This window comes from Sorghum bicolor, chromosome 7 (genome assembly GCF_000003195.3).
Source record: "Sorghum bicolor cultivar BTx623 chromosome 7, Sorghum_bicolor_NCBIv3, whole genome shotgun sequence".
In the NCBI taxonomy this organism is placed as follows: domain Eukaryota; kingdom Viridiplantae; phylum Streptophyta; class Magnoliopsida; order Poales; family Poaceae; genus Sorghum; species Sorghum bicolor.
In genome coordinates, this window is record NC_012876.2 from 5,086,865 (window position 1) to 5,110,111 (window position 23,247).

A 23,247-nucleotide genomic window follows, 5' to 3' on the forward strand; every position below is an offset into this window, starting at 1 on the left:
AACCACCTTCACCTTTTGAGGGATTTTGAGCTCCCAAAGCTTCCTCTAGATTAGTCGATCCCCCTCTAGGTGGTTCCATAAAGGTTTCGATCTCATCTAATAATCAAGATGCCAAAATATGTAAAAACTATGACAAGGCAAGAAATATATAAAGCGATATCACGATGAAATCCAATGTACGCTATTAACAAGAACGTGAAATATGTGGAAACTGGTATTCAAGGCATGCCTAATTCTGTGCACCGAATGACCTAATTCTAAGCATCACAGTTTAATGCTATGGCTAGATTAGAAATGGAATTGTGAAAGGTCCTTGTTTGGTTTTGGTAATTGAGTGACAACTTAGGTGGACTAATAGTGTTTATGTGAGATACACAGGAGATTAGTCCACAGGTGATGATGTGATGATGGAGGAGCTCATTGCACATGAGACATGACATGGAGTCATGTGACCAAGGTGGAGAAGATCAAAGATGAGGCTTGGCTTGATGGATCGGTTGCAAGAGTGAAGGGCAAGTCGGAGGCTTTGAAGCGAGGGACCGCGTGTGACGGTGAAGCTTGAGCAAGACTTGGCGTCGATGGACCGAGGCAACGGTGAAGAGCAAGTGAGGTCAAGATCGATGAACCAATACGGTCACATGATGATATGAAGTGAATCATATCATTTGGTGATTGGTTGGTGCATGTGTTGCATCAACATTGGAGGAGATGAAATGGAAAGCGCAAGGCAAAGGTATAACCTAGGGGCATTTCTATTTCACCGGTCATAGGTGTGTAGAGAAGTTTATGACCGGATTTAGGATAGATGGCCGTACTATCAAGAGGGGCAAACTTGTTTGCATATCGGTCATCTAGTGCCACTTGAGCGATCTAACTTTGCATACGTGTTAGGATCGAGTGGCGCGGCAAGTTTGGGAGGCTAACTCCTTTGGGAAAAATGTTTGTGAAAAGCTAACACACTTGCACTTGGTGGTGTACACTTGGTGGTGTTGGCACATTTGCAAATGATGTGGAGTTCCTAGGGTTGAGAGGGGTGTGGAGTTCCTAGGAGTTCGGCGCTTTTGAGAAAATTAAGTGTATATTTTCTATTGCGCCGGTGGAAAATTTGGAGAAGTCGTGAGAGTGTTTCTCGCCGGACGCTGGTGTTGGCAGCACCGGACGCTGGTCCAGAGCGTCTGGTGTGGTGTCTGTGTGCAGAGTGCACCGGACGCACCGGAGTGAGTCCGGTGCTCAGCGTCCGGTGTGCGGGCGGTTTGGCGACCCTCTCTGCACATGAGTCCAGTGAGCACCGGACGCTGAGGGTGCGTCCGGTGGCTCACGTCCGGTGACCGTGCGAGTTTGTGGAGCTCTCTGCGCACGGGTCAGGCGTGCACCGGACGCGTCCGGTGTGACGCAGTAGAGCGTCCGGTGGTGCTGTGCAGGCGCGCGTGCGCAGTAGCCGTTGGCGGCAACGGTCAAGTTCAAACGGCTAGTGACACGTGGCGGACGCCTGAGCATCAGACGCTGGAAGTTGAACGTCCGGTGGCTCCCTGTGAGCGTCCGGTGCCCTCGTGTTTTGCCCAGTGAAGGGGCAACGGCTAGTTTAGCCCTTGGGGCTATAAATAGAAGTGGTGACCGGCCTTGGCTGGTGCTGAGCACCCTTGGGACTTAGTGTCCATGCTTGGGGAGTGCTGGGAAAGCCTCTAACTCACTTGTGCTTGTAAGAGTGTGAATCATAGCGAGTGAGTGATTCTAGTGCGTTGCATTGAGAGATTGCATCGAGTGGCACTAGGTGTTCGTGTTGCAAGCCGGTGGTGCTTGTTACTCTTGGAGGTTGCCACCTCCTAGACGGCTTGGTGGCTTGTGACTCCGTCGAAGCACGCAAGGAGATTATGCGGTGCTCCGGAGAAGAGATTGTGAGGGGTACGGTGCTCACCCCGCGGGGATCGTGAAGAGCAACTCTAGTGGATTGCTTGTGGCTAGGAGGATCCCCATCTTGAGAGTGGATGTGCGGCACCTGCTGAGGGTTTGGCTTTGGAATGCCAATTAGCTCGTGATCCATCAAGTGGGTGTATCGCCACAACGAGGACGTAGCTTGGTGGCAACCAAGTGAACCTCGGTAAAAATCACCGTGTCAACATTGTCTACTCTTCTCGGTGGTTTGCATTCGCTATACACAAGCTTCTATTTACATTCTTTATATACTCATGCTTGTGTAGTTGCTTTTGTAATTAGTTAAGCTTGTATAGCTTGCTAGTTACCTTCTTGCTTGTGTAGCTAGAAGTAGTTCTCTTGTGTAACTAATTTGGTTTGTGTAACCTTGTTAGTCACATTACTTAGTTTGTGTAGCTAAGTAAGTTGCGCTCTCTAATTTGGCATTAGTTGCCTTGTTATTGAGCTTGCTAGTGAGCTTAGGCTTTGTGCTTTTGCTTACTAGTTGTGTAGGAGCTCCCCCGTCTTGCAAAGTACTAGTGGCATAGGTTTGTGTGACCTTGCTCCTAGAATTGGTTAGGTGAACTCTTGCTAAGGTAGCACCTTGCTTGCTTGTTTAGGATCTTTTCAAGGTGCTAGAGAACTTAGATATAGGGGTATAGTTTTGGCTAGACCGATAGTTTTAATTCCGCACTTATTTCGGTTAGCCAACGCTTTAAGTTTTAGAAAGGACTATTCACCCCCCCCCTCTAGTCCGCCATCTCGACCCTTCAAATTGTGTATTGGAAACCTTCTCTCATTTATGAATTGAAACCTCTTCAAATGACATGGTATTTTTGTAAATCCCAAGTGTAATAAGTCTTCAGCCTTCACTTAAATGACCTATGGTTATACATTTCGGAGATTGTAAGTCTTGCAAGATCACTCTAATTGTGTTTGTTGAGTGGCTGCTAGTGGTTTACAATGGATCAGAGAGAGGCCCTTGTCATTTTGGTCGAAGCACTACATGGTGAAGACAGCAGCGGGAAGCGATCAAGGAAAGACTTGGCAAAGACCACATGCGTGTAGGGAAGGTCTGTGAGCTACACAACAGGAAGCTTAGCCATTGCCAGGGTATCCTTCCGAGGTGCTCCAACAAGTACTAGTGGAAAGCGTTTTCTGATACCTCATTAAAAACATTGTCATGCAGGAATTTGCATTCTCTGACCCCTTACATTTGGCACCTAGCTACATTCTTGCATTCCATTGTGTTGTGTACTTATACTTGCAAACGGCGACGGACATACCTAGCCGCAGGCCTGTGTTAGCCCGTACCGCAAGCCCACATACCCGAAGCGGGTTTATATGGCTAATACGCACTGTCCAACGGCGTCGCAAAATCCGCCGGCCGCCCGCAACCACAGCATCGATCATGCCGCCGGCCGCCACGCACGATGATTGTGCTCATAATAGCATCGATCTATGGCTCTGTGGCTTGGTGCTTAACTGATTGACAACTGCCCCGATGAGGCTGTGCAATCGATGGTGGCGGTCATGTTCATTGTCCACGATGGGAATCAGCTTGCACTCGCCGCCGGAGGTGTCGGAGCTGGTGAGGAGCTCTGAGACAGGGCAGCACATTGGAGAGGTCCCGGGCAGTGCAGCACCTGCCGCATCCGTCTGTTTTCTGCGGATGCCAATGAAGGCGACGATGAGCGTCGAGGACAGGAGAGGCACGAGCGCGGTGGTGGGCGTGGCGGCGACGATCAGACAAGCCGCGCAGGCCGCGTCCCCACGATCAGATGAAGCATGTGGCACAACGCACAGATGCGAGGGCAAAACTTGTTAAGTGGATGTAATTGCGGGCCGCCGCAAGTTTAACACGGCGGATAATGGGCCGCCGCGCATGCCCGCGTTGGAGGAAGCGGCGCGTGTGGATGCGGGACGGGCTGTCCGCAGCCGCGCCGTTTACATATTTATGTGTACTTGTGCTCTTTACCTTCCTTTGTGTTGATAGCGTGGTGTATCATAGGTTGTTATTTAGGTCCCCACAAGATAACTAAATACAAGATGTGCTTGTAATCATGCATTGTGTGGGCTCTTAGATAGTTTAGATTCCAATAAATATATATCGCCCTGGATACTTGTTGTGCAATGTAGTCATTGCACGCGCCAACATTGATTGTATGCAGTCCAAATAAATGAACTTAAATTCAAGATCGGAGATTCGGAGGAGTATTATAAGCAACTAAAAACATGCCCTTAGATGCACGCTAAGACCAACTGTTGGCAACCCTGGCATAGGTAGCATCGACGGGCTAGCTGAGAGCGAGTCTTGAGAGACCAGCTGGTAGGGTAGGAGCTGGCTCACGGAAACGGATGCAGCTAGATGGCAGAAGCTTCTGAATTTCCTCGATGTTATCACCTCGCACACGTCGGACTACACGACCGAGATACAGCAGCGGTGGTTGCGACCCATACATTGCCGGTCCGTCCGTCGCAAATATTAGTCAATTCTTCGGACGACGCCATCCCTTACATATACAATATATATATTTATATATTTATATATACGTGCTGGTGCTGCACATTTCACGATCGAACGCCTATGTGGCGCTTACTTGTGTGTATATATAACTGTTCTTCGTCAACTACTTTTGTCTTTTCCATTCTCAAGTGCCGCTTAGCACTGCTTTGACAAACGAGAAAATGACTGCCCTCGGCAAAGATGAAAAAAAAAAAGGCAAAGCAACCGATGCATAGAATTTACCCTTTTAGGACCTGTGTCCATGTCTAATCCATACCTCTCTGCACTCTGGTTAGGCTAATCCCCATCATCATCACTCTACTTCTCTTCTTCTGGTCATTCTTTACCCTTGCAAAATTCAGTTACTTTTGCCTCTCACTAGATTTGATTAACTCAAGGTAATAAACAAATTAAATATGAGCGCACTCCTAATGATGGCTTATACACAGTACTACGCGTCTTTATCTTATTCCTGACTGAAGATGCATTTTTTTATTATTACCATGCACGTAGTAATATTCTATGACATTGGGAAACAGGAGTATTTATTTAACAACCAGATCAATCCGGCACTTTAGATTCTTTTGATTTCTCGAATGGAGTGTCCGGGACAAAAGGTTTGTTCTTTTTGCCATTTCTATAGTGCAAGTGCAAGGTCACATAATATATAAGTATATTGCGTACGTGCACCTGATAAGTTTATCGGATAAGATTATTCGAAGCAATCACTTACTACATTATATATATATATGTGCACACATGTGCTCCAATTACGTTGTTAATTTTTTTCGCTAAGCTCTATCTGCAAAGATTCCAATCTGCAGCGTGGAGTGTTTCGCAAGAAGATTCCTCCGACCAAGCAGTTTGATAATGTTTTGTAACTATCGATCAGTTTTTCATTGTACCTACACTTAACAAAAGATGACATTTATGTAATTTGATTCTTTCCGGTTAATAGTATAATAGTACATCCTCTCTCTAGGAGATATAGAACACTTCATAATAGCCAATCTCCGGTTTATTGGACTTTTGGGCTGTTTGGTACAGAACGCACAGCTCATTGGCCTAAAGAGCAAGCCTGGGGTATCCGGCCCAATAACAGCCCGAAAACAAGAACCAACAAAAGCTCACGGTCACGGATGCACCTGAACAATCAGCATTCAGCCACCTGTACAGGATGCACCATGACTAGCTAATGCTCAAGCATAGCAACGAATTGAGCTCAACGGATGAAAGTGACCATATGTTCCAGCAGTTTATACCTTCCCAATTTAGGTCTTGCAAAGTTGATCTTGACTTAAGCTGTTAAGCATGCTTACAACAGAGACAACAGCAGGGCACGCAGAAACATAACATAAGACAAACACCCTGCATTGTGTCAAGACAAGGTTTCTATGCCTGGTAAACCTTCACCAGCTGACGCGGAGTCACACAGATACTAACAGCCTCCCTTCGCGGCCTAACATAGATCCTTCCTACTCATTCTCATCTATCCAATCACCATAGATCCTGCTGATCTTGTCAGGGCCCTTCCATTTCTGAATGGGCCTTTGCAGCTGTCCAGATCTCTGGCTGACGATGGTGGAGCGCTGTGACTGGATGCCGAGATGGTACACGTCTGCATGAGGAGGCATTGCAGTGGATGCAGCAGCAGAGTCAGCGGGAGCTTTAGTAGAAGCACCAGCTTGCTTCGAGTCCGGAGTAGACGCGATATCCCTGCCATCTACGTCCATGAGGCCCCCTCCATACTTGTGAAGTTCTGCAGTTATAGCTAAAACATGTTAAGACTTTTACTCAAACAAAGAACTTGTATGGCATTGTGCCTAAATGAACCAGCTGATGTATTAAAAATAAAAATAAGCAAAGAGTTGCCCATGATCCAAGCACCAACCATCCACCTGACTGCAATTCAGTATTTGGAATGAAAACTACCCTTTCTGAACGGATCACCTCAGGCAAGACATGAAACATTAGATGTCCATAGCTGATATAAGGCAGCACAAGATAAAAACTGCAACAGAAATATCATACGTCCATAGCTGACCCTGAAGCAGGTAACTGGGTAAGTGATATTTTTTGTGCGACACCCAATAGCTCATTGGCTGAACAGAAATGAAAACTTGACAGAGACAAAAGGGCAAAATTTATGAAATTCTTTGCGTCTCAGCAGCTGTGGTGGCTGTCTAACGTCTATGGTCCGAGCTCGAATTCGTCTTCCGAAAAGACTGCCTTCCTGCAGGAGCTCAGGGACATACGTGCGGCCTGTGCTGGGCCGTGGCTCGTGTGTGGAGACTTCAATCTGATTACCAGGCGGCTGACAAGAACCGCGGCAGGCTTCACCGCGGGCTCATGCGCGCCTTCAGGGATACGATAGACGTGTTGCAGCTCCAGGAGCTCCACCTATCCGGTCGCTTATACACTTGGTCAAACGGGAGAGACATCCCCACCCTTGAGCGCATCGACCGGGCCTTCGCCTCCGTTGAGTGGCTTCAGCTCTTCCCTTTTCACCACCTACGAAGCCTCTCGTCTGACTGCTCCGACCACTCTCCGCTGTTACTCGTGTTGAACTCCAACCCATGGGCGGTTCCACGGTTTCGTTTTGAGCGTTTCTAGACACGGGTCCCCGGTTTCCTCGACACGGTGCAGACGGGCTGGGGGCAGCCAAACCCAGATGTCGGCGCCTGCAAAAATCTTGATATCAAGCTGCGGGGTCTCGCTCGCTCCCTCCGTAGCTGGTCCGCCTCCAGGGTCGGCAATGTCACGGCCCAGCTAGCCTATGCGCGGGCCATCATCCACGCGTTCGACGTCGCCCAAGAGTCTAGGCGCCTGTCTGCGGGGGAGCTGGAGCTCCACCGGGACCTCAAGGCGCACGTTCTTGGCCTCGCCTCTCTGGCAAGGACCATGGCCCGTCAGCGCGCCCGCACCCGGCACCTCCGTGAAGGCGACGCATGTACCAGATATTTCCATTTGCAAGCATGTCACCGCCGACGGAAGAATTATCTGTTAGCGATTCAGCACGAGGGCCAGACGTTCTCTGAGGATGAAGCCAAGGCAGGCGCCGTGTTCAGCTACTATAACAGTATCCTCGGCACGCCTTTTGCGCGCACTCACAGGATCAACCTTGCCCAGCTCTCTCTGCCGCGGCTGGACCTATCCACGCTAGCTGAACCGTTCATGTTGGAGGAGGTGGCGCGTGCGGTCATGGAGTCCTCGTCCGACAGAGCCCCCGGCCCGGATGGGTTCGGCGTGGGCTTCGTCAAGGCGGTGTGGGCCGTGATGGCCGCGGATGTCTTGCGTGCCTTCTCGGCGTTCTGGAACATGGACTTCCGCAATTTCAACTGTCTTAATGAGGCGTTCATGGTGCTGCTGCATAAAACCCAGAACCCGGTGACGCTTCGCGATTACCGGCCGATCAGTCTAATCCACACAATCGGCAAGCTCTTCGCTAAGACCCTCGCCTTGCGCCTCCAGCCCTTCATGTGTGACCTCATCAGCTTGAACCAAACGGCCTTCATCAAGGGCAGACGCATCCACGAAAACTTCCGAACGGTTCAGCTTGCTTGCCGTTGGCTGCACGGCCGCAAAATTCCTATGATTCTGCTGAAAGTGGACTTGGCAAAAGCGTTCGATACGGTGTGCTGGCCGTTCTTGTTGGAGGTCTTGGAACACATGGGCTTCCCAGGGCGTTGGCGCGACTGGGTTTCCTACATGCTCTCCACGGCCTCGACCAAGGTGCTGATCAATGGTCGGCCTGGACAATCGCATCTACCACGCGAGGGGGCTACGACAGGGGGACCCGCTGTCTCCATACCTATTCATCATCGTCATGGAAGTGCTCAACGCCCTTCTCATTGAGGCGGACAGGCGGGGTCAGCTTCACCCTTTGCCAGGCAATGTGATCAAGTTCCGGACCTCTGTCTATGCAGACGACCTTGTCATCTTCATCGCCCCGCGCTCCCTGGATTTCTCTTGCGTCCGGCAGATTCTTCAGCTTTTCGCGGGGGCGTCTGGACTCTCCACAAATTTTGACAAGTGCTCCATCACGCCCATCCGCTGCTCGGACGAGCAAATCCAGGAAGTGCTCCATGTCTTCCCTTGCCGCCTGCAGACCTTCCCTCTAAAGTTTCTGGGGGCGCCGCTCTCGGTCTCGAGGCTGCCAAGGGATAGTGAGCAAGCACTAGTCGACTCCGTTGCTGCTAGGATCCCAGGATGGAAGGGCCAGCTCCTCACCTCGGTCAGCCGGACCGTTCTCGCTCAAACCACTCTGTCTGCGATTCCCGTGCACATCTCCATCTCCTGCGCTCTTTCTCCTTGGGCAATTTCCGAGATCGACAGACGGCGTCGTGCGTTCGTGTGGGCGGGCACGGACAAGGTGTCGGGTGGGCGTTGCCTTGTTGCTTGGCCGGTGGTTTGCTCCCCGCGCGAAGTGGGCGGCCTTGGACTCCCTGATCTCAGGCTCTTGGGATTTGCGTTGAGGCTAAGGTGGGAGTGGCTCCGACGCTCTGACGTGGACGCACCGTGGGCTCTTCTCCCATGTCGTGCCGAGAAGTGCGTGGAGGCAATGTTCAATGCCTCAGTCGCTGTGCAGGTCGGCGAAGGCGAACAGGCCTTGTTTTGGACAGACTCTTGGCTCCCGGACGGGCCGCTCGCGATAACTGCGCCACGCCTTTTCGACAGGGTCAGCGCGCGCAGCCGGAGGCGCACCGTACGCGCAGCGTTCGAAGCTGATCGATGGGTGCGAGACATCACTGGCTCCAGGACACAGCATATCATGCTGGAAATTGTTCAGGTGGATAAGAAGCTACGTACGGTGACCCTCTCGCCAGGTATCGCCGACAAGTTCATTTGGAAATGGACCTCCGATGGACAGTATTCCAGCTCTTCCGCGTACCGCGCCTTCTTTGCGGGGTCCACCACACTTCTTGGAGCCAAGGAGTTGTGGCAGACCAAGGCGCCGCCTAAGGTCAAGTTCTTCTTCTGGCTGGCTCTTCATGGACGACTCTGGACGGCAGCTAGACGGGCACGTCATGGACTCCAGCAGACGGCGTCTTGTTCTCTGTGTGGACAGCAGGACGAGACTTCCGACCACCTACTCCTCGCGTGTGTCTTCAGTAGGGAGGTGTGGTTCCGTCTGCTGAGCTTCACAAACCTTCAGCAGCATGCCCCGGGCTCGGACGACACTCTCGCGGACTGGTGGCTAGGGACAAGGAACGTCGTTCATGCCGACGTGCGCAAGCCATTTGACTCCATCGTCTTTTTGGTCACCTGGGAGATTTGGAAGGAGCGCAACAGGCGGATGTTCGACGGCGCCTCACGCTCCTGCTCCTTGCTTCTAAAGCGCATCCAGGAAGAGATGGAGTCGTGGGTGGCCGCAGGCTACCGGCTCCTATCGCCGTTCGTTCACCTCGTCTCCTAGAGTGTCCCCACCTCTCTCTCTCTTTTAGCGGATTAGTTCTATCCTAAGTACACCGGTCAAGCTCCACCGTTAAAGCCGGTGATTTGTGTTAGTGTGTTTGGCCGTTAGCCTATGGCATCTCGCCATGGGTCTTGACGTGCTTGTACTCAGACTCCTTTTTCCCTTAAAGCAACACGTGCTAAGGCACGCTTTCGAAAAAAAGATAATAGCATTACAGCTTGCAGTACCACGATTATAGAAAGCTATATCGGACAAGCTTATTTTGCAGCCACCGAACCCAACCCAGCATAATGTCCACAAAGTCCGAAACGAAGGCAGACTATGGAACTACATTCTGATCAATGACACACCCTCACTCAGCAATCACAAACTTTGAAACCAACCAAACCCCTCAAGAATTCTGTATATGCTACATGTCTACACATACCGGCATGAAAACCATAAACATCTCACAGCCGAAATATAATTCATCAGTGTATTGTGAATCATAGCATATACTTCCAATCATACATGACTGAAAAATAATTTACAAAACAGTAGTTCAAATCAGAGATACTACTATGAAGAAACTACATAAACCAGTGTGGTATATGTAGTAAACCATAAAGATCTTATGACCCCAACAGATTTTTTTTTCCGGGCAATTCATTAGCATATCAGAAGTCATAGCATAAACTTCCATCACACACTCAAAATTAATTCAATGAAACAACATTTCAAATTATAAAACCATGTATTGTCTGTCGCTAATAATGAAATACCATCAACAACCCAACCTATGAAAATTAATATCATGGCTAACACTGAGGACTACAATGAACAATGTTTCTACCAGAAGTTAACTATAACAGAGTATCATGCACAAATTACTTGAAAGAAACATAAATCACAATTAAATAAATCAGGCCTAAATTGAAGAAGCAAGAAGTATAACAATTTGATGATTAAAGGCGCACATGAACCTGAGACTCACCAGCAGAACCATGAGCAAAGTGGCATTTGCTCCCAAATGGACAGTATCCAGTCATCTCCCACTTGTTACAGATCCTGGTCTTCCAGTTGGATGGCTTCTGCACCATCACTCCATTGGCAGAGGCAGCAGCATTGTATCCCCCAGCGCCAACCGTGGGCGAGAGACTGATGGCCACGCTCTCCCGCGCCTTGGACTGCTCATCGTGCAGGAAGGTGCACGCGTCACCATAGGGGCAGCCCTCTTCAGTGTAGAACTTCTTGCAGTGTCGACCCTTGTACGCCCTGCCCCCTTGCGAGCTGCCGCCGCCGCCGCCGTCTCCAGCGACGACACTTCCCGAGGTCATGATGGGGATCTGGTGCTCCTCCCGCTGCTCCGTGGCCTCCTCATGGGCGGCCACGATCTCCTGCCAGTTGGGCGGTGGCTTGCGGAGCTCCTCCATGCCGTGCGCAAAGTTGCAGTTGGTGACGTAGGGGCAGGTCCCGGCGCGGAACTTGCAGCAGAGCTTGGTCTTGAAGAACATCTTCCCGATGGCGCGCGATTTACTAGTGCTGCTCCCGCTCCCGCCATCGCTGCCGCCCCCGCCCCCACCCCCGCCCCCGGCCCCGGCCCCGCCGCGAGCCTTCTTGCCTGGCGGCGGCTGCTCGCTCCCCGCCCGCGAGGACGGGTTCCGGTCGCCGTAGCCCGGGTCTGCGTTCCACTGGCGGTAGTCGTCCTCGGTGGCCCAGATGGCGGCATCCCCGCCCGTGGACGGCGCCGCGTTGGTCCAGGCGTCGGGACCCGCCGCGTCCGGGATGATGTGGATGGCGTTGGTGTAGTCCATCGCCGCCACAGCCGCTGGTGCTGTCCCCAAAGACACGAACGTTGGGGCCCAAACCCTACCTCTCGATCCCGCGCGGACGCGGCCGGAGAAGAAGAAGAGAGAACCTAATCGAACAGGACGGATAATAATTCCGGTCAGTAAGACGCCGCATCTAAGAAATCCGCAACCAAATCAACTGGATAGGGATTTGGGTTTGGTTTGCTCACAGCGACGAGAATCAATCCCCACGAAGTCGCAGTCCCGCGCGCCGACGCACCCTACCCCGACGCCGGCCTACGCGGTCGCTAGTCACCGCCCGTCTCACCTGCCTGCGGCGTCTTCCGCCGTCGTCGAGGCACGACGGCGCCGCTGAACTGAACCGGCCGAGCAAGCGGCCACGGCATTTGGGGCGTTGCTCCTTACCCTGCGTTGGTTAGGGTTGGAGTCGGCCCATGGGCCTAATCCAGCTAGCCTCGACTGCAGGCTTGCGGCCCAGCACCGCTGGAACAGACGCTGCTGCCTCCATCGCGTCGCCGTATTGAGTTCTTGTTGCTCTCGCTCGTGGAACTGGGAGAGATCGACGACATGCTAGAGGTCTCTTCTCGTGTGCTTTGGTGGATTTACGAATTACTCTGTAAGTGCAAATCATTTCGAAATTATTTGAATTGTGGGAGAAGTACATCACCTTACTTTTGGCGTACCATTCTGATTCAAGCTAGCTATTCTAATCGAAACTACCGTGCTATCTGTTGGCACCTCGAATTTGGACTGAAAAATCCAGACCCCGTACCCGCGAGAACGCAGAGGCACAAAATTAAATTAAATGTGTATTGCTTGCGAGGTCTTCGGCTCGGCTATAATCTTATTAAGTTACTGCCCCCTGACCAGGAAACAGAAACAAGTTGCAAAACGTGAAACCCTGATTTTGATATCCTCTTCGGTGCTGTCGTAGTTTGTTGTCACCACAGTTCAGAAGTAGGAACAACACAGCTGAAATAAAAGATCATATCGACTGAAACGCTACTCAAGCTTATCAGGATGACCAATTAACATGATGAACCATCGCTCATCAGAATTCATGCATGCAATTTCAGATTCTTGCTCAAGGCTCAAGCACGCAGCACTTCATATGGCATGATGAAAAGCAAAATTGGCCCAATACCAAACCATACATATTTCCACGGGTTCAGGAAAGAGAACCTTACCGATTTATCTGCTCTTTTTAAGCACCATAAAAGTAAATGAGCAGCGTAGCAAGCACACTTCTTGCGAGCATGCTGCTCATGGAAAACAATGTTTATGGTGGCTCATCAGGACCCAAGCATAACATTTCACATGATCCACATTTCAAGCGCACAACTGCACAAGCACATTATAGAACAATAGAAAGGTAAATCTGCCCCATGGTCATGCACAATTCCACATTTTCTTAAGTTTCGGGAAACCAAGCCAAATCTTACCAGTTCCTCTATTTTTCCTAAGAAGCACCCCTTTTCATACGATAAGATCGAAAAGGAAAGTTACAGCATGGAAACACATATGAGCAAGAAGTTTGGCCACCTCAGCCACCACCAAGACCAGCTGCAGCTCATAGACATACCTAAGGTGCCCTCCGCTTGCAACAGTAAGAACAGTGCATCTGAAGACCAAAACAAGAACATCACTGCACCTTTTTAAACAGATAAAAAACGCTAAACAGAGCACACAAATAATGAAGGGTAAATAGGACCAAACCAACAGAGAAAACTATAGCTTCTCAGCTTCCCAATAGGCAAATCAATACGTACACCTGGATTAATTAGACCATAGTCACACAAACTTTGTATTGCCTCTCATAAAAAGGGAACATTATCCATAAACAAGCAAATAATAAGATCAGTTTTCAAGGTGTCATAACACAACCAGCACTTTCAAAACCGCACCAGAAAGCTGGCCGCCTTCTCCTTCGCATTATAGCACTTGGTCACCGCCAGTGTTCTAAGCCTTCTGTCCAAAGGCAATGAAAACTCATCAGTAGAAATTGCCAAAATACCCCGACAATTTCATAATAATCATGTGACATTAAGTAACCATAGCTGCCTTATAAAATAGTATCAAATAAAATAAAAGTCTCCGACAGCAAGTGCATCTAGCAATCCACCGATGGCTTTGCAGTGTGCAAACAATCATAAGCTGCAACAAAAATCAGAAAGCTGTCAGTAATAACATACATAAAAGCAAACATAGCATAGAACAGACTAATGTCATGCCAAATATAAGACAGAAATGAGAAAAGCATCAGTTGGTTATATTATGACTGTGACAAGTGTTCTCAGAGAAATCAGTTTGAATTAACAGAAGGAACTAATTTGTATACTATTCCCACACACCAGTAGCCAATATTCAGTTTATTGGATGCATACCTTCTAAAAAATACTCTGTCAAATTTGTTATATACTCTGCAACTCAAATAACAGAATATTTTCCAGTTTGAGCAGATCCAGGAAGATTAAGTGCCTGGTTGGCACAATCCTCAAGGACACGTTTCAATTCTGCTTTTGCCTTCTTCACAGACGACTCCGTCGGGCCCTCAATAAACAGGTAGAGCTTGCGCTCATTTGCACCAACAATTTTTCCTTGAGGAATATATGTTCCCCTTGTAGTGATAGCAGCACCAGTCCAGTCCTGAATAGGGGCCAGTGTCTCTTTGTGAGTGATCCTCCAACGGGCATTCTGTGGGAAATCATTAATCTCAAGTTCAGCCTCATAGTGTTCTGGAACCGCATGGGCCTGTATCCTAGCCAGATTTTGTTGTAAGTTCATTGCAGCCTGAAGTGCCCGAGCAGTGGCCTCATCATTTTGTTGGTTTGTTGCTGCGAGTAAAGGAATCAAGGGGACTGTCGCAGATCCTGGTATTTGCTGATTAACATTATTAGCAGCCTTGTTTGCAACCAAAGCAGCTGCTGCATGAGCATTGGCAATAGCTTGTGCTGCTAGGTCACCTCCTGCCTTACGCACTCCCCCTTCCTCATCAGAATCTGAATCTGACTTGTCCTCTTCATAACCATATTCCCTTGCCTGAGCCTTCTTTGCAGTCTTCCGTGCTTCATCCTCTTCCTCATTAAACTTGAAACCACTACCACCATAGCCTGTACCATGGGCCTGCTCTGTTCCCTGTTTCACCTTAGCCATAAATCTATCAGCCAGGGCTTTTAGGTCCTGTGGAACAGCCTGCTCAGAGAGTTCCAGAGCCTTAACAAGGTCTGGTGCATATCGCTCCTCCTCCTCAGAAATAAAAGTCACGGCAAAGCCCTTTCTACCAGCACGCCCTGTTCTACCAACCCGATGGACATAGTCCTCATAATGGTTAGGGACATCATAATTGACAACCAGTTCAAGTTCTTTTACATCTAAACCTCTAGCAGCAACGCTAGTAGCAATCAGCAAGCTGCAGACGTTGCTCTTGAAATCAGCAATAGTTGATTCACGGTCAGTCTGGTCTTTGCCGCCATGAAGGGACAGACATGGATACCCATGCTGGAACAAGTCTTTGAGTAGAGAATCACATTTATCTTGTGAGTGAACAAAAACAAGGATTTTCCCCTTAACATACCATTCACCAAGCAACTCTAACAGCCTGAAGAACCTCTCAGTGTCTGGCCGCACCTCAACCAGTTGTGTGATATCTTTGTTCACGACACTCCTCCCACCCACTTGAATTTCAACAGGCTTAGTAAGCACCTTGCGTGCCAGTATCTCCACTTGACGTGGAAATGTGGCAGAGAAAAGTACTGTCTGCCTATCTGGCCGGGTATTCTGGACTATACGAGTAATCTGAGGCTCAAAACCCATGTCAAACATCCTATCAGCTTCATCCATCACCAAGAAAGTCACTCTCCTAAGGTTAGTTATTTTTCCACTGCTAGTGCAAAGGATATCAATCATCCTTCCCGGCGTGCAAACAACAATTTCGGCACCCCTCTTCAATTCACTGATCTGCTGCGCAACTCCCGAACCTCCATAGATTGCAACACAGTTGATGCCAAGCACCTTAGAGAACTTTTTAATGTCTGAATGTATCTGCACCACAAGCTCTCTAGTAGGAGCCATAATGAGACCAATAGGGCCATCTCCAGGGACAACAGGGGGCTGATCTTTAACATGCCTCAGCATTGGGAGGACAAATGCTAGAGTCTTGCCAGATCCAGTTTTTGCGATGCCTATACAATCACGCCCACTCATTATGATCGGTAAAGCCTGTGTCTGTATAGGCATCGGTTTCTCAAAACCAAGCTTCTTGATGGTGTCAAGGAGCTTGCTTGTCAGCCCACTCTGCACCCATGTCTTTATTGGCTTGGGCACGTCTTTCCCATGCACCTTGAGCTCCAAGTGCTTCCGGTACTCTACCACTTCCTCGGATGTCATCTTGGAGATGTCCTTCACCTCAATATAGAAATTCTTCCGGAATGGTTGGTAGTCAATCTTAGAATGGTCAACAATTGCCAACTTCTCGGCCTTCGTCTTCTTGACGCGCTTTATGAATTCCTCATCATCCTCATCATCCTCTCCAGCCCCATCATCATCAGCGTCATCATAGTCTGATTCTGAATCATCCCCTTGCATAATTCTCCCTATCGCCTTCCTTGACCCTTTCTTATCCCCATTACTAACGACATCCTTTGAGCTCTTACCATTCTTGTCATCTGCACCTGCACCAGGCGCGGTGGTGTCCATTGCTGCTGCAGCACTCTCCAGTTTGGCAACCTCTGGCAACACCATAGAGTTCATGAAGGCATCAAGCGGATCAATTTCGTCCTCCTCCATCCCAGCACCACCGTTGGCATCGCCATCCCCATTGGGCAAATCCACATCCATGTCACCAGCGCCGCCATTCTCCTCATCCTTCTTGCCATCCTCCTTGTCACCTTCCTCATCAGACTCCTCACCATCCAAGGTCCACTTCTTCCCCGCCACCTTGACGCCATCAGCCTCAGCCGCCGCTGCAGCAGAAGCGCCACCAGCTCCACCGCCATCTTGCTGCTGCTGCTGCTCGCGGCGCTTCTCCTGCCACTCCTTGACGCGGCGGCGCCGGCGCTCCATCTCGTCGTCGAGGCGCTGCTGCTCGGCCTCCATGTCCTCCTCTTTCTTCCGCTGGCGCCGGCGCTCCGCCTCCTCGGCGTCCACCTCCTCCTCCTCCCGGGACGCCGGCTCCGGGTCCCGGTGGTGGTGGTGGTGGTGCGAGGACCGGCGGCGGCGCTTGCGGTCCCGGTCGTCGTCCTCCTCGCCATCCGCATCCCCGCGCCGCCTCGACCTCTCCCGCTCCTCGCGGTCCCTCTCCTCGCGCCGCCGCGCCCGCTCCTTCTCTTTCTCCTTCTCCTTCTCCCTCTCCCGCTCCTCCCGTTCCCGCGCCTTCCGCTCCTCCCGCTCCCGCTCCTTCCGCTCCTCTCGATCCCGCTCCTTGTCGCGGTGGTGGCGGTCCCGGTCCCGGTCCCGGTCGCCGTCGTCGCGGTGGTGGCGCGAGGAGGAGCGCTCGCGCTCGCGGTCGCGGTCGCGCTCCTTGTCGCGGTGGTGGCGAGACGAGGAGCGGTCGCGGTCCTTGTCCTTGTCGCGGTGGTGGTGCTTTGAGGTGGAGCGCTCGTCGTCGCCGGAGCCCATGGCGGTAGCGGTGGCCGGCGTCCGGCGGCGAGCGGATGCTTCGGGATGGCGCAAACCCTAGACCAGGATGTGGTGGTGGGGATTTTCTTTTCTTTTTTTTTCTCGTGCTGCGATTTTTTTGCCTCCACTAGTGTTACGAGTTTTGTTAGCGATAAATCTTGCGTGATTGTGTCACGGAAAGTCGGCGTGGGCTTCGTGACTTCGGTGCGTGTGGGTCTGATGTGCTGCTTTATTTGTCATCGGGTTCCGGACGTTTTTGGGCCTTAGTTCTAAAAAATTTTGTAAAATTTTTCAGATTTTTCGTCACATCAAATCTTTAGACGCATGCATGAAGTATTAAATATAAATAAAAATAAAAACTAATTGCATAGTTTGGTCGGAATTGATGAGACGAATCTTTTGAGGCTAGTTAGTTTATGATTGGACAATATTTGTCAAATACAAACAAAAGTGCTACTATTTCTATTTTGCAAAAAAAAATTAGAACTAAACAAGAAACGATTCACAAGAAACAACTCTACCGTATTCGTCACCAAAATGTAAAAGTTAAACCTCACTCATAGAGCACGACGAGTGATAATTACGTATTTTTGGTTCTAAATTTTTCGATAAAGTAAAATTCAATTTCGGACGTTTTTGGAGTTGAAAACGATTCACAAGAAACAACTCTGCCGTATTCGTTTACAGGTCACCAAAATGTAAAAGTTGAACCTTACTCATAGAGCACGAGGAGTGATAATTACGTGTTTTTTATCCTAAATTTCTCAATATAGTAAAATTCAATCTAGTACTTATCCTATTACTTACAAATCGGACATCGAGCTCTGTAAACTTGTCAGGTTAATCACGGTATTGGAACTTGTAAATTGTGCATTCGACTCATTGAACGTGTTTCGGATTAGATTCGATTGAGCTCTAATATTACTCCCTCCGTCTCAGGATACTAGGCGCAACTTAAAAATCACAAAGACCAAGGAGCAAATTAATTAGCGCGTGCTCCTAGAAAATTCTCTTGGGTTTCATCTTCATTTTAATGCATGCAACGTTTCTCCACGGTGCCATTAGCCAAAACACCGAGCTACTCCCATGCATTCCTACGTGAGATGCAAATTTGACGGAGCCCATCTAACTGAGGGGAGTAAACCGAGGAGGTATAGCAATCCTTAGTAAATTGTGCATGCAAAACAGGCTACTGCACTAGCTGTTGCATGCATCAGAAGAGTCTGACGCCTTATATCCTGGGACTCACTGAAAAAGCAATTATGCCTAATATTTTGAGACGGAGGGGGTATCAAACAATCATTCGCCTTGTGAGAATGGAGGCGATAGGAGAGGGTTGTGAACGTTGGTATTTTCGAAACGAGACAACCTTGGAGGTGAATCTGTGCCCTCGCCGATAGCAAATTCCTTTAGGAAGGAAGCGATGTCTTGTGGGTAATGCCGCTAGTGAGTTGTGCCGTCGACAATCCTAAAACGATGTCAATGAGCAAAGCAACGCTCTATAGAGGGATCGAAGAATAGAGGCATTAGGGTGACATAGGAACAACAACGAGCAACATGTCTTGTTCACTAACGATGGAGGCTTGAGGGTAGAGGTCGGTGCTCACATAAGAGACTATCTCCTCAAGGAGGAGTAGCGAATGCGGAACGCGAGCATTTGCTTGTGCTCAACGAAGGATGGATCCTCTCACAATGATGGGAGACACAAAAGAGATATCATTGTCATCCTAAAGTGGCAATAGAGATGTGTTGAAAGGCAAACACCTCACACTTCCTTGCATCTATGCATTGGTGATCAATGGAGTGAAGAGGGTTGGCGAACTTACTTACCTGCATCTCATGCACTAGTGATCGACGGAGTGGATAGGGTTGGCGAACAAAACATTTTCCATGGAGAAATAAGATCTGCCAATATCAACACTGGAAAGAGAAAAGTAAGCTGAGACTCTACACAAAGTTAATTTGCAGAAAATTTTTTGAGAGGCAATTAGGATTCAAATAGCCAGGCGAACTACAAATCCACCATGGTAATGGGGCGTTGAGATAATCCGTTAGGCTTAGAATTTGAAAATATAGTATATTTGAAGTTGCCTCAAAATCTACTAAGAACTCAACAATGAATTACAAGCGGAGAGGAAGAGTTTCTATTAGTTCTTATTTTCTCAAAAATGATATTTGTTGGTTCCTGTCTTTGTCAGGTTTATATTAATTTAAAGAAAAAAGAGAGGTGAATTGAAGATTACCGCAGCAGTATTCCATGCGTGTACGGAAAGTCTGAAACATACTCATGTATATCTCACCTAATGCTAGTCAGCAAAACTCGAGCCATTCATGGGTTCGAGTCATTGAGTCTACCAAGTTTTGCATGAAAGAGACTGAGTCTACCAAGTTTTGCATGAGAGTTTTCTTATCTGCGTGAGACGTGGATAAAAATAATTGCTATTTTATCTTCAGGTAGTCGTGGATAAAAATTATCTAGGACAAGGAACCAGTGCCCCAATATAGTTCCACGGTACTTCACTTACGCTTAGTATAGATGGTAAATATTGACTGATCTATAACTCATATAAAGTTAAACCTCACTAGATGAATTCTCTCTTCATACAAAGTGTCCATATTATTCCCCACTAAGTGATCCATTAAATATTCTATCTCTTCATGCAAAATGTCCACATCAATTCCCCACTAAGTCCATATCATCCTATATTAATTACAAAAAATAATCATGTCATCTATATCATGTGAAATACTTTAAATCTTTAATCTATTAACATACAAGTCATGTACATATACTATTTGTTTCATCACCAATTAATTCCTCTATAATATAACTAAATATTAGTTTTTGTTCTATTAGCTTAGCGATTTTTTACTAGATCAAATATAATAAAATACATGCAAGCCAAATTCATATGTATACATACATAATAGACTGAATACCATATAGTAATGTTATGTATATAATGATTTATTTTTTTAAAAATTTTTTGCAACAACGCGCGGGGAATTCACCTAGTTATAATATATATATATATATATATATATATATATATATATAGAAGCTTGTACTAGCAAACAAACACTAAAATAAGTCCACCAAAATTCAAGCTATTTCAACTTTTCAAGCTATGCACTATAACATAGAGCACGACTTTAGAATATCTAAAACCAGGTTCATAATTTTCCAAGAAAAAATAAATTTTCTATGATTTTCAAGATTAAAGTAGGCTTTAGGATTTTTAATTGCATATCTTCCCATGTTAAAATATATTTGAATACTTTTTAATTTTTAGTTATTTTTAATCTTTTATTATAAGGAATATTTGCAGTATGATTTACTTCCTCGAACTTTCAACTTAGTCCAATTTATCCTCTCAACATAGAGCCATATCAACAAAACCATCATAAAAAACACCAAACTGCAAAAGTTAACGATTTTTAAAAATATAGAGAGTTAAAAATAGTTTTACGGATAAGAGAGAAAACAACCGCGAGAGTTGAGGTAGGTAGGTTTTTTTTTTTTTTTTTTTTGCTGACACGTTATCACTAGACATGGCAATGCTTCCGCATCTAATTGTACGTCATGTGTTATTTAGGCCCAATTGTTGGTGGTGGCGGTGATCTGGGGCAGGGCTGTCATTTTGGCTTCGAGCCCGCTTTGTGAAAGGCCGTAGAAAATGAAGCGCTGAAGCCCAGTTGGCTTTGTTTGAGGCCTGTGCCTAGCCAGGCCCTCTGGTGCAACGGTTAGTCCTTTCAAAAGGCGCCATAATAATAATCTGTTTAGAAGCAGCCGAAATACAACACTCAGAAATCAAACTTTGCCCAAAAAGATCCAGTTGCACTGACTTCAGAAATCAGAATGCATGCAATCTGGGGCCTACAAGCTACGATTCCTGAGAGAAATGTCAACAGTCTACATGAAACACAAGTGACTCCTAGTCCTAGCTAGGATCGGAGATGCTACGTATACCTCAGTACTACCTCTTCAATGTAATCTACAAAGATAGGTAATTTTTTAGGAAACAAGATGGTTATCATTAGCAATCACGATGAGTCTAGCAAATGGAGGGCTATATATATGTTTGTGTTTAGAATGTCTATATTCTACCTATGTCTTGGGTGTCTCGTGAAGTTTAATGTTGATGAGAGAAAATATGGATGTCAAATTTTTTCCCCGAGAACGTGCACACATGTTTCATTAAAAAGAAGTTTAGAAGATTTACACGCCTGTAATCACCTCATAACAGTGGCAGATGCAGAACAGGATTGATGGGGGTGGTCTGTTCTTCTCCTTCCTATCTCTCTCCATTTTTCTTCTTTCCTCCACCTCTTCTTCTCCCTCACCCTCCCCATTTTTCCATTGATGCACCAGCTATAGCCTCACAACGAGGTGCCATGAGGGATGGGGTTAAATACAAACACAAAACACCGCTAGACGGTGTAACGCACGCTGTTGTAACTAACTAAGAGATGAAATGTGTGACCAAAGAGTCTGTGGAGTTGAGCAAACCCGTGCTCAAGACGCCTACGGCGGCACCCGCCTCTTACGAGAGTAATAGTAAGATAGATTTTATATGCCAATATGTATTTTTTTTTGCAAAGATGACATGACAACAGCATCGATGCCAAAATGTTGTGTTGAAACTGTGTGCAAGAGAAGTGAAAACGAAATAGAAGACGTTAAGGACAAGAGGGCAAGCAGAGGCCATGTTGTTTCTCCTTGATAGTCCAAGGAGCACTAGAGAAAAAGACAAGTTGACAAGTCTAGGGCCTTAGTTCCAAAAAAATTTCAGATTTCAGCACTGTAGCATTTTCGTTTTTATTTGACAAATATTATCCAATCATAGACTAACTAGGCTCAAAAGATTCATCTCTTGATTTACAGACAAACTGTGTAATTAGTTTTTATTTTCGTCTATATCTATGCTTCAGGCATGTGCTCCAAGATTTGATGTGACGGAGAATCTTGAAAAGTTTTTGGTTTTCGGGGTGAACTGAACAAGGCCTAGAACAGTGTAGCGGCTTTGCATTGGTTCCTCCTGGGTGCGTGTTTGGTTTGAGGTGTTAAAGTTTAACGGGTACGGTAGCATTTTCGTCTTATTTGACAATTAGTGTCTAATTATAGACTAAATAGATTTAAAAGATTAGTCTCGCAAATTACTCTCTAGTTGTGTTTTTAGTTTCATAAATAGTCTATGGCCGTGTTTACTTCTTTATGGAAAAAATTTCGCGACACTGTAGCATTTTGTTTGTTTGTGGTAATTATTGTCCAACCATAGACTAACTCAGCTTAAAAGATTCGTCTCGTCAATTTCGATCAAACTGTGCAATTACTTTTTATTTTCGTCTATATTTAATACTCCATGCATGCGTTTAAAGATTCAATGTGACGGGAAATCTTGAAAATTTTAGGTTTTCAGATGGAAGTAAACAAGGCCTATATTTAGTACTTCATGCATGTGTCCAAACTTTATCGGTGGGCAATACAACTAGTTCTGTATGTCCTTGGTGTAACGTGCTACTGCTGCGCCTCGTCTCTAGATCTGGTGCAGGTTGTATGGTATAAAACCTCTTGCATTGAGAACAGTACTTAAACGAATTACAATAATCCCCAAGTCAACTCTGCATTCAGCATGAACAAATTAACACAGTAGTGCTACTTGTTCTAGCTAGTTATTCTTGGGCATGTCTCCTTCCTGACCTTTTTACACTCCATGGACGACATCTCATGGTCATGGAGTACATGTCGACTGATGTGGATCTTAACATTTTTTTTGGAGAGAGAGAGAGAGAGAGAGATGTAATGTGTCATGAACAAGAATCGACGATCTCGCCGATTTCTGCACTGTATAGTCTCCATTATAGGATGGTCAAGCGGAGTAGTAGAATAGTATTGTTGGTGGTGGTGACATGCAAGTTGATGAGAGACAAAGATCCAGAGGTAGCTCCCTATTAAATAACGACATCACGTGAGCTCTGATCAATGCTCGTGCATGGATCCACAATCC

The 23,247-nt window shown here is 47.3% G+C and overlaps 2 protein-coding genes across 6 annotated transcripts; both read right to left on the reverse strand.

Annotated features, from left to right (window-relative positions):
- Nucleotides 5,646-12,028, reverse strand: LOC8080851 (zinc finger CCCH domain-containing protein 56). Of its 2 annotated transcripts, none has more exons than XM_002445054.2 (3): nucleotides 11,833-12,028; nucleotides 10,807-11,730; nucleotides 5,646-6,188 (listed from the first exon to the last, which is right to left on the reverse strand). In XM_002445054.2, the coding sequence occupies exons 2-3, from the start codon at nucleotides 11,624-11,626 to the stop codon at nucleotides 5,893-5,895; spliced, it is 1,116 nt and encodes a 371-aa protein (XP_002445099.2). In that variant the 5' UTR covers nucleotides 11,627-11,730; nucleotides 11,833-12,028; the 3' UTR covers nucleotides 5,646-5,892. The 2 variants fall into 2 exon arrangements, with proteins under 2 accessions (XP_002445099.2, XP_021321178.1); XM_021465503.1 differs by having other exon boundaries at nucleotides 5,646-6,176; nucleotides 11,833-12,026.
- LOC8080853 (DEAD-box ATP-dependent RNA helicase 42) lies at nucleotides 12,983-17,428 on the reverse strand. 4 transcript variants are annotated; one of them, XR_002455358.1, is made up of 4 exons: nucleotides 14,008-17,428; nucleotides 13,528-13,777; nucleotides 13,340-13,394; nucleotides 12,983-13,244 (listed from the first exon to the last, which is right to left on the reverse strand). XR_002455358.1 is itself a non-coding variant. In XM_002445056.2 (2 exons), the coding sequence occupies exon 1, from the start codon at nucleotides 17,237-17,239 to the stop codon at nucleotides 14,051-14,053; it is 3,189 nt and encodes a 1,062-aa protein (XP_002445101.1). In that variant the 5' UTR covers nucleotides 17,240-17,428; the 3' UTR covers nucleotides 12,991-13,777; nucleotides 14,008-14,050. The 4 variants fall into 4 exon arrangements, 1 of the variants encoding a protein (XP_002445101.1); XR_002455357.1 differs by having other exon boundaries at nucleotides 12,983-13,394; XR_002455356.1 differs by having other exon boundaries at nucleotides 12,991-13,244; nucleotides 13,340-13,777.